Source organism: Bombina bombina, chromosome 3 (genome assembly GCF_027579735.1).
Source record: "Bombina bombina isolate aBomBom1 chromosome 3, aBomBom1.pri, whole genome shotgun sequence".
In the NCBI taxonomy this organism is placed as follows: Eukaryota; Metazoa; Chordata; class Amphibia; order Anura; family Bombinatoridae; genus Bombina; species Bombina bombina.
This window is the reverse complement of record NC_069501.1, coordinates 672,509,133-672,521,178: the sequence shown is the minus strand read 5'-3', so window position 1 is coordinate 672,521,178 and position 12,046 is coordinate 672,509,133. Positions and strand designations below refer to the sequence as shown.

Genomic DNA, 12,046 nt, shown 5'->3' with positions numbered 1-12,046 from the left:
ACAAATAGGTAAAGTAGTTTGGATAAGATATTAAGGGAAAGATCATATTTGATATTTATTGTGACTCCTTTGATATATGTTAGCTGATTGCCAGTGGGCATTCCTGCCATTAATATATATAGGGCAATTAGTGCTCAGAAAATTAACCAGAGATTAGATTTCTGGTTAATTTTCTAAAAATGTCCTCAAAATAGAGGGCATTATAGTTTTTATTTAAAAAAAATAGCATTTTTTTAAAAAAAAAAAACAACTGCACTAGGCAGTTTTGGGGCTTTAAAGTTGGCGGCTGTGGGGTGTTACAAGAAAAAACAGCCATGAAAAGTGCCTTTACATTGTGGTCTATGCTTATATACATATATATATTTATTTGTTAATATGTGTATATATACACATATAAATAGTAATAGAAAGAAAACTCTGGATTTTGACAGTCCGTAAATGCAGATTATAAGCAGGCTTTAAGTCCCGTTAAAGGTGTCTAGTGCAATATTGATAAAGTAACAGTGCAGCAATAATTCACTCGTCCAGGGTCAATCGAGTGTCAGGAATAAATACCTCAAGGGAACATAGGTGAATGCAAAAACCCACTGGCCTTGTAGCCTTTCTTACCGGACTTGTAGGGCGGGCATGGGTATATCAGATTACCTCTCTATGTGCTCTCGCTTCTTCACCGGTTCGGCTTGGCGTCCTCGTGGATCGGAGCTTGTTGCACAGCAGGTCACTCGGTGACGTCATCTGATCCTCTCCTCCAATGGCACTAAAACACCTGCTCACACCTTCCCAAGTTAAGAATGTGGCGAATGGACTGGCAAAAGAATCCATTCAAAGAAAGAAAGCATCCGCCACATTTGAAAATAAAATCCAAACTTTATTCATTGATACATCCTGGTTAAAAACCATATTCGACAAGGAACTGGCAGCAACAAAATTGAAAGAAGCAAATGGTGTGGCACTAATGACTTTCTTTCTTTGAATATATACACATATAAACACATAAATATATATGTATATAAGCATATACATATATATTTATATTTGCTGCAATCGCTGTGCTACTTACCCCCTTTGCTCTGCTTAGGATCTGATGCCGTCTCTGACAGCATCAGAAAGAGGCTCCCATTGGTGCCTATGGAAGCGCGTTCTTGTGAGCGCAATGCATTGCTCTTAACCTGTAATACCAGAGCACATTAGCGTGCGCTGGTATTACAAAGTGGAGCGCTAACATCGCTTTCACAAAAGCGATATTTAGCACTCCACTTGTAATCTAGCCCATAGTTGTGTTAAAGATGGCCCAATACATGATACGTCACACAACAAAACAGAACCACTAGTAATGCAGATAAACAATAAATACTAACTGAAGGACTTTGGAAACACTTTTGCCAAAGTTGATCCAAAAGTGTGTAAATGATAAATATTTGCATGTCTGTTTTGTTATGTTAACTTAGTCACTGTGGTATTTCTGCCAGGAATCACAGAGACCAGAATAAAGGGGTTGTCGGTTCAGATGTTTTGGGGGCATTCTCGTGTTCTGTGTGTCCTTATTTCTATACTAGAAACATGGAGTCAGAAGTGGATAAAAAGCACAAAAAAAACGTATTTGGAGCACTTCAGCTTCAGGATTTAGTGACTGCATGGATTTCATTCCTGCATGCACCTAAGGAGATACAGATAAGTAGAGATTATTCTCTAGCTACAAACTTGAGTGAGAAGCCAGCAGTTTACAGATAGCAACACTTAGAAGATTTTTAGGAAGTAAATGTAGGCATGTTTACAAGTATAATCTTAATCTTGCATTGGAGCAGCAGCAAAATGTCACAGTCATCTTAGAAGCTCACTTTAAACCTGTAAAAAAATTTGATATATGAAAGGTACGTTTGGATGCTGCAAACAATCAATTGATAGCTTTGTTACATGCTTAAGAGACAAAACAAGCACTGGTGAATGTGGCACTCTGTGGGATGAACTAATAACTGTTATTGGCATAGCAAATGAGAGAACACAGCAACATCTCTTAAGAGATTGGGACCAAACTGACTGCAGTCTGCAGTTATTAAAACATGCCGTACAGCAGAATTCACTGAAGTATGAAAGCCATGGTGCAGGACAGTCAGCAGATTGACAGTGTCAATAGTGCAATGCAACTACAAAACACCACATCCAGCCGTGTGAGAAAACTGCAATAACAGCACCGCAGCTTAGTAAACTTGCAACTGAATCTGCAGTGTGTAAGTAATGTGGTGACTTATACCAGCAAATAAAAGAGCAATGCCCAGTTTATGGGAAGACATGCAAGTATTTTGGTGCTTGTCAAGAAAGAGATCATCATCAATAAGAAAACTACACATCTTGGAGTCAAATCCTCGGAAAACCTGACGGCTGCTTCCAAGCATGGCAAAACTGCAGATTGACAGAACCAATTGATGAACTAAAAATCTGCATAGATCATTTTTTTAACTAAGCACTTTGATAGGCCTTTTGCATTTGCATCAAGGGCACTGACCCCTACAGAGCAAAAGTATGCACAAATTGAAAAGGAATATATGAGTATTGCATTCACTTGCCAGCATTTCCCTATAACCTCTATGGCCGTAACATGATCACAGCAGAAACTGTCCTTAAGGTATTGATATCTATTTTCAAGAATCCCTTTTTTTTTTTTTTTTTTTTTTTTCAAAAGCTTTATTGAACATCAAAAGTAAAAGTTATACATCAAAGTCATTATATCAAAGTATAACAACAATTTACAATATAAAGCAGTATTCTTACACAAGACTGTACAAAATTATAAGAGATCGTTTTATCCGTAACTCACGTTGTATCTGAATTACCTCTGACTAAATTCCAGTTTCTCACCCTGGCCTCGGGCCTGTCACCTACCTCTTGCCTTCCCATTGTGTGGAGGGAGGGGGGGGAGGGGGTTAAGCTAAGTGTACGCGTATTAGCAGGGGGGTATAATGAGGGGAGGGGGAACAGACTATCCCGTTGCTGGGGTGCATAATATAAACTACTGTCGCTTACTCCAAAGCTGCAACATTACTTCATGAATTTCTACCGTGTCATTTTTAATATAGTGATATCTTTCCAGTTGGAGCAGTGTATCAGCTTGTCGTACCCATTCCTGTCGAGTGGGAATTCTATCTGTTTTCCAGTGTCGGGGGATTATTATTTTTGCGCTGCTCAGCAGCGTTAGCAACAGTTTTCTCTTCGCTACACATTTAATCTGGGGTATGCTTGCAAAGAGTAGAATTGCTTTGGGGTCTTTAGGGATTATTATCTCTAGTGTATTACTGGTCAGTGTGAATATGTCCGACCAGAACTGCTGTATTTTAGGGCAGTCCCACCATATGTGCTTGATAGTGCCTTCTGCCCCGCAGCCCCTCCAGCATCTGTCAGATGCATTCGGATATACTCTCTTTAACCTACTCGGGGTTAGGTACCACCTGGCAAGAAACTTAAAATTGGTTTCTTGTACCTGTGCGGAGATAGAGGCGGTTTAGTTGTTGTGGAATGATTTCTTCCATTCTTTTATAGTTATGTCCTCCCCCAGATCCCTTCCCCAGGCTTTTGTATATGTGGGTAGGTACTATTTGTCGAACTGTTGAAGTTTCCTATATAGGATGGATATTAAGTGTGAGCGTGTGTGCCCTGCATAGCAAATTTGCTCAAAGTCCGTTAATTTCCTTAGGAATGAATTCTTATTTTTGTGGGTAGTTACAAAATGGGATATCTGGGCATATGCTAGCCAATTCAAATGCGTCTCAGTTTCTTTTATGTCTTCCCAAGTTTTAAGTTTGTTATTCTGCATCAGGTTTGCGATTGTGTTCTGTGCTATCTGCAGACCCTGAGGTGTGTATTTCCTTGTTATTCCTAGTGCGAGAGATGGGTTACCCATGTATGGTGTCATGGGGGATATCTGGGAGGAAATGTGCGTTGAGGTGTGTATTATTTTGTCCCATGTTCTAAATAACTCTTTGTAAAGAGGGTATCTGTCCACAGTCAATGGTCGGTCTTTCCTCACTGTCCATGCGATGTGCCCTGGGTTATTAGTATGGAGGATTGCCCGGTCTATCTGAATCCAGTGTTTTGTGCTGTCATTTGTACACCATTCCACAAGTCTTTGTAATAGTAAGGCATGTCTGTATGTTCGCAAGTCCGGTACTCCAAGTTCTCCTTCCTCTTTTGACAGGTACATCGTTCGTTTATTAATCCTTGGTTTTATACCGCCCCATATATATGTTCAAGAATCCCTTTTTATATGCCTCCAAATGCCAAATCATTAAGATCAGAGATTCTGAAATGCATATACTCAAGTCCCATAGGCGGAAAAGCATGTTATAGGCAGGAAGGTAAGGTGATACCTTGTACTGGTTACATGTAGAATGAGATCAGAGACTTTGTCAGTCTATATTCAGCTTGCAATAAATATGTACAGGCACAGCTTAAATAACCTATGATGCTATATGTGTTGCCTACCCAACCATGGAAAATTGTAAGCATTCACCTATTTAATTATGCAGAACAAGTATTTCTACTAATTGTTGATCATTGTTCTGACTTTAGGGAAATTGGTCCGATACCTGACCTGTCTGCTGACACCTTAATAAAACATTGCAAAGTACTGTTTGCACATTATGGCGACCTGGATAGAATGTCAGACAGTGAACTTTAATTTGCATGTGAGCAATTCAGACTATTTATGTCTGATTTTGAGTTTGAGCATATTACCTCCACCACAAAGGCACTCTCAAGCTAATGGTAAAGCTGAATCTGTAGTTAAGCTAGTGATGAATGAATCTGTACAAGAAAGATAAGAATGATGGGATAGACCCATGGAAAGCAATCATACTGTAGAAGAACATACCAACTTAAGGCATGGAAAGTATTCCAACACAGCGCCTGATGGCAAGGAGACTAAAGACTTATTTGCCAGTAGCCATTAAAGGGACAGTCTACACCAGAATTTTTATTGTTTTAAAAGATAGATAATCCCTTTATTACCCATTCGCCAGTTTTGCATAACCAACACAGTTATATTAATATACTTTTAACCTCTGTAATTATCTTGTATCTAAGCCTCTGCAAACTGCCCCTTTATTTCAGTTATTTTGACAGACTTGCAGTTTAGCCAATCAGTGCCTGCTCCCAGATAACTTCACGTGCACGAGCACAGTGTTATCTATATGAAACACGTGAACTAACACCCTCTAGTGGTGAAAAACTGTTAAAATACATTCTGAAAAGAGGTGGCTTACATGGCCAAACAAAAGCTAAATATAAACATTATGAAGCAGACAGAAATAATTTTTGTGCTGAAGCTTAATTTTATTTTTTTATTTGGGGACATAAAAACGTTATAAATAGCTGTTGTAGATGGAAGTTGCCTCAATTCATTTTATGTATTTTAGTTTTCTTCTCACAATACGACTGTCATCTTTGGTGTAATTACATTTGGTTTAACTCTTACCATCAAAGTGAAGATTGAGGATAAATGGAGCGCTAAGGAGGTGATTGAGGTTCTGAAAACCGTCAGTTACAATGGTAAGTTGAAGAAAGCCATCGGTTAAATTACTGGAGGGTATTGCCAATTGCTAACAACATTATTTAGGTTTCTTCAATTATTTTAAAAATAAAATAAAATACAGGTAGTTAATGAATTGTTTGATTAAAAACAATGCTGTGATGAATCCATTAGGGTTTACAGCGTCTGGCATGCAACTGAGAATAGGCAGTCGATGGTAACGCACTATGGCCTCTAGTTATCAAGCCGTCCACCGCAAATACGCTGGAATTCCGCAGTGTATTTGTGGCAAGGCTGATTCGCTGTAGTTATCAAGCCCTACAGCCCAGCAAAAGTAGAATATAGTGACGTAACATACGATCTGCCGGACTCAGTCCGACACAGATCGATGGTTACGTCACTACAGATGTTCCGAACGCAAGTTAGGCACAATCTGACTACTTTTGGTAGTTATCAAATACCTACCAGGTACGCTCGCCACTATTCCGGGCCAGCGTACCTGGTTTTCAATCCGCCACCCTGGAGGTGGCGGATGCCTTAGGAATCAATGGGAGTCTGACAGCAGCGAGAGCTCATGTTTGCTGCTGCCCGATATCCAATTGATTTCTATGGGAACGTCTGCACCTAACACCCTAACATTTTCCCCCGAGTCTAAACACCCCTAATCTGCACCCGTTACACCGCCGCCACCTACTTTATACTTATTAACCCCTAAACCGCCGCTCCCGGACCCCGCCGCCACTATAATAAATATCTGAACCCCTAAACCGCTGCTCCCGGACCCCGCCACCACTATAATAAATATCTGAACCCCTAAACCACCTACATTATACATATTAACCCCTAATCTGCCGCCCCCTATACCGCCGCCACCTACATAAAGTTATTAACCCCTATCCTGCCGATCCCGGACCGCGCCGCAAATAAATTAATTGTTTAACCCCTAAACCGCCACACTCGGACCCCGCCGCCACCTACATTACATTTATTAACCCCTATCCTGCCCCCCCTACACAGCCGCCACCTACAGTACATTGATTAACCCCTAATCTACCCCCCCTACACCGCCGCCACTATATAAGTCTAACCCTAACACCCCCCGAACTTAAATATTATTTAAATTAAACTAAATAAATATTCCTATCATTAAATAAATTAATCCTATTTAAAACTAAATACTTACCTATAAAATAAACCCTAAGATAGCTACAATATAATTAATAATTACATTGTAGCTATTTTAGGGTTTATTTTTATTTTACAGGCAACTTTGTATTTATTTTAACTAGGTACAATAGCTATTAAATAGTTAATAACTTTTTAATAGCTACCTAGTTAAAATAATTACAAAATTACCTGTAAAATAAATCCTAACCTAAGTTACAAATACACCTAACACTACACTATCAATAAATTAATAAAATAAATTACCTACAATGATCTAAAATAAAATACAATTAAATAAACTAAACTATATTACAAAAAACAAACAAACACTAAATTACAAAAAATACAAAAATATTACAAGAAGTTTAATCTAATTACACCTAATCTAAGCCCCTAATAAAATAAAAAAGCCCCCCAAAATAATAAAATTCCCTACCCTAAACTAAATTACAAAAGTAATCAGCTCTTTTACCAGCCCTTAAAAGGGCCTTTTGCGGGGCATTGCCCCAAAGTTATCAGCTCTTTTACCTGTAAAAAAAAGCAATACAATACCCCCCCAACATTACAACCCACCACCCACACACCCCTACTCTACAACCCACCTGATCCCCCCTTAAATAAACCTAACACTACCCCATTGAAGATCACCTTACCTTTAGCCGTGTTCACCCAGCCGGGCACCACTGGTCATCCGATGCGGCAGAAGAGGACATCCGGACCGGCAGAAGTCTTCATCCGATCGGGGCAGAAGAGGTCCTCCATCCGGCAGAAATCATCATTCAAGCGGCATCTTCTATCTTCATCCTTGCGGCAATGAGCAGCTCCATCTTGAAGACCTCCGGCGTGGAACATCCTCCTTGGCCGACGACTACCCGACGAATGACTGGTCCTTTAAATGATGTCATCCAAGATGGCGTCCCTCAGCCAATAAAATTGACCTTGCATTCTATTGGCTGATCCAATCAGCCAATCGGATTGAACTTCAATCCGATTGGCTGATTACATCAGCCAATCGGATTTTTCCTACCTTAATTCCTATTGGCTGATAGAATCCTATCAGCCAATCGGAATTCGAGGGACGCCATCTTGGATGACATCATTTAAAGGACCAGTTATTCGTCGGGTAGTCGTCGGCCAAGGAGGATGTTCCACGCCGGAGGTCTTCAAGATGGAGCTGCTCATCGCCGCAAGGATGGAGATTTATTATTTTCTGTAATTTCGTGTGTTTTTTTTTCGTACTTTAGATAATTTTATTTAATTGTAATTAATTGTATTTAATTTAGGTAATTAATTTAATTATAGTGTAGTGTTAGGTGTAATTGTAACTTAGGTTAGGTTTTATTTTACAGGTAAATTTGTCTTTATTTTAACTAGGTAGTTATTAAATAGTTACTAACTATTTAATAACTATTGTACCTAGTTAAAATAAATACAAAGTTGCCTGTAAATTAAAAATAAACCCTAAGCTAGCTACAATGTAACTATTAGTTATATTGTAGCTAGCTTATGATTTATTTTATAGGAAAGCACTTAGTTTTAAATAGGAATTATTTAGTTAATTGTAGTAATTTTATTTAGATTTATTTAAATTATATTTAAGTTAGGGGGTGTTAGGGTTAGACTTAGGTTTAGCGGTTAATAATTTTATTATAGTGGCAGCGATGCTGGGGGTGGCAGATTAGGGGTTAATAAATGTAGGTAGGTGGCGGCGATGTTAGGGACGGCAGATTAGGAGTTAATAATATTTAACTAGTGTTTGCAATGCGGGAGAGCGGCGGTTTAGGGGTTAATATGTTTATTATAGTGGCGGCGATGTCCGGTTTGGCAGATTAGGGGTTAAAAATTTTATTTTAGTGTTTGCGATGTGGGGGGGCCTCGGTTTAGGGGTTAATAGGTAGTTTATGGGTGTTAGTGTAGTTTTTAGCACTTTAGTTATGAGTTTTATGCTACGGCGTTGTAGTGTAAAACTCTTAACTACTGACTTTTAAATGCGGTATCAGTCTTGACAGGAGAGGGTCTACCGCACACTTTTGGTCAGACTCGTAATACCGGCGCTATGCAAGTCCCATAGAAAATATAGGATACGCAATTGACGTAAGTGGATTTGCGGCATTTCCGAGTCTGGCCAAAAAAGTGAGCGGTACACCTGTACCTGCAAGACTCGTAATACCAGCGGGCGTTAAAAAGCAGCGTTAGGATCTCTTAACAATGCTTTTAAAGGCTAACGCACAACTCGTAATCTAGGCCATAATTTCTGTCACAGAAGCCACTGCTGACTCAGTGAGCAGGCATGGTGTTTGATACTGGTGCACAGGTCTTCACAGAATACTAGAAACAATTTTGCTAATGAAAATATATAGCAAAATGCTTCTATTTCAAATTGAAATGCACCCATTCAAATTACATTTTTTACCTATCTATCCATGTAAAAAGATGTAAAGGAAACAGAAACCTATGAAATATGGAGGTTTAAGTTCCTATACAATAATACATTACATGAACAGTGATGTCACTGATGACATCACAAATAAATTGTTCAATAAAATTGGCAACAAAAGTGTGTAACATACATAAGGTAGTCATTTCAGAGCAGTATTTTTTTTTTTTTTTTACTACTAAGCTGTTGCATGATAATGTGCAATATATGTAGTGCCAATAGGGCAGGGGTGGTGTATTGCACTCTAGGTACAAGTTAATAAGGTGAAATGACTGAAATAAAGTGTTTGGCAACAGGTCAGTATTGGATGACAATATGCAGTGAAAGCAATATTTTTGGGCAGTGGAATTTATCTAATGATGTTTTGTTTGATGTTGTTGGTGCTAGATGTCTTATTTATAGTGTCACCAGGGATGTCATTTTTGATGTATGGCAACTGATTAAAACATTTTTCAAGTATAAAATGATAACAGTGGCATTATTTCCAAAGGCATTTGTGATGAAAGTTGGTGAGATTAAAATGTATTTCCCTGCTTCAGATGCAAACAGTATTCATTTGGGGAAGTCGAGGGTTCAATAAAATGTATTGTGGCCCCGGAGACAGTTTGATTAGCTTAGGTTAATATATTAAAACAGTAGTAATATAACTAATTTCTTATTCTTGTTGTGTTCTGCATTGTGGGTAAAGAATTATTGAGACAACAAACACCAGGCAACATAGTGATGGCAGCTCAAGAAGTATTTAATGTCGTTAAAAAGGAAAAGGAAATGGAAAATACAAAGTGCACCGTTGTTATCATTGTAAGTGGTAAGTAGCAAAAATAGAATAATTAGTATAGTAGGTATGAAGAGCAGAAGTATAAGGGGAAAAAAAGAAATTACAACTTAACATATAATCTCCCCATAAAGGGCTTAATTCGAAATTGAGAGCAAAAATGGAAGCTGTAAGGAGCATTAACATTTTGAAGTGCAATTAATTACTTGTGTTTTTGTGCTGGTATTACACTTCCATGATTAAAAGGACATGAAACGCAAACGTCACAATGCGGCCGCTGTTCATTTGTGATTGCCTAGGTACCTCTACCTTGGCAACTATCACGTCATTTTCTTTGCGCCACATCACATTTGTTCTGATGCAGCAAAAATTTTTGTTGCAGGGTTTTTGCTGCGTCACCTTAATTTTAATGCAGTGTTGCACCTTCGTAGTGCAAACTTTTGCAGTGCTCATGCTATAAATTCACTCAACTGTGTCTATTCTTTGGGGTAGATTTATCATACCCGGGCGGACATGATTCGCTATAGCTGGATACCGATTCTGTACCTTTGCTTACCTTTGGCCTGTCTAACCTTTCTTCTGCTAAGACCCTTTAGTCACATCCTGGGACTTATCCAATAAGTTGGGATTGTGTTGTTTAAGTCACTTCTCAGCTGTTGTGTCCTTACCTGGGCAGAAGCTAACTTTACTACAAGATTTATGGTTCAGATAAAACATACAATTTTAATCAACTTCCCAATTTATTTCCATTATCAGATATGCTTCATTATTTTGGTATCCTTTATTGAAGGAGCAACAATTCTTTACTGGGTCCTTGCTGAACACATCAGGTGAGCTAATGATAGGGGGCATATATGAACAGCCACCAATCAGCAGCTACTTCTCAGTAGTGCACAGCTGCTCCTAAGGCTACCTAGGTATGTGTTTCAACAAATGATCAGAGAACAAAGCAAATTTGTTAAATTGGAACATTGTTTCAAATTGCATGCTGTATGAGAATCATGAAAGTTTAATTTTTACTTTACTGTCCCTTTAATATATTGTTTGCTCGGTCGTATAATGTGTGCTATAATTTTTATGTTAGGTAGCGCAGGTGCATCCTTTCCCTCGTATAATACATTTCTAAGACGGCACATTCTAAAATTCATGTTGGATAAGTAGTGGAGTTTTTTGCTATACACCTTCCATGTTTTTTAATGCACAGTAGCAAGTAATAGCAGTTAATACTTATTTTTCAAAAGTGCTAAATGGAAAAACAGTATTTTGGCTTGTGCACAACTTGTTATATAAGTGCAATGAGCACATTACTATGGATTCCTATTGAAAGTATAGTATATATATTTTTATATATACACACACACTGTATAGGTATATACAGATGTATATAGGAATATCTATTTAAAAATATTTATACAGTAATATAATATATACAGTAAAACGCATAATAAAATATTAAAATTTATTTTTCTTGTTTTTAGGTATTAAGTGGAGAGGACTCCAAAGTGTGTGTGTGTGTATATATATATATATATATATATATATATATATATATATATATATATATATATATATATGTGTGTGTGTGTGTGTGTCTAAACATGTTATCAATACGGAGTGGAGGTGAGCGCCAAATAGGCTGAGGATAGGGAAGGGAGCGCCAAATAGGCTAAAAGATAATATGTTGGTAAATATGTAGCTAAAAGTGGTGAATAAGATAGTGTTAAAATAATATGTTGAAATATAAAATTTATTCTACACAATAATTAAAACAATAGTGGTTACTCATGGATCCATGTTACAATGACAATAGAATACAATACAATATATGTTAAAAACAGAAAATAAACTGGTTGAATCAATAAGGCTGATGATAAAGGGATGGCCTTAATAGGCCGATTCTCTATTGTATAGTTGGCACCTAGGTTGAGTCCAGTCTGTGTTAGATGCTCCTGGTAAGTGGTTGGTTGTAATCCAAAAAACACAGAAAAATGTGGCTAAGGTATACAAATGTGGTCAGTGTCCAATACAAAAAATAATCAAAAAATAGAAAAGATGAAAAAATGAAAAATACGAAAATACAAAAAGTTAAAAAATGGTGAAAAAATGTGTTCACTCGGTGTGATATAGCGATGATAAAAAATGAAAT

The 12,046-nt window shown here is 37.8% G+C and overlaps 1 protein-coding gene across 3 annotated transcripts in view; it reads left to right on the top strand.

The window, feature by feature from the left end:
- The window catches only part of LOC128651869 (complement factor B), a 148,609-nt gene that overhangs the window by 45,980 nt on the left and 90,583 nt on the right, over positions 1 to 12,046 (top strand). For 2 of the 3 annotated variants that reach the window (XM_053704845.1, XM_053704847.1), the window contains exons 7-8: positions 5,409 to 5,541; positions 9,814 to 9,933. In XM_053704845.1, coding sequence (XP_053560820.1) covers positions 5,409 to 5,541; positions 9,814 to 9,933 — 253 coding nt within the window. The remainder of the gene's footprint in view (positions 1 to 5,408; positions 5,542 to 9,813; positions 9,934 to 12,046) is intronic. The other variant, XM_053704846.1, reaches the window with a different exon arrangement.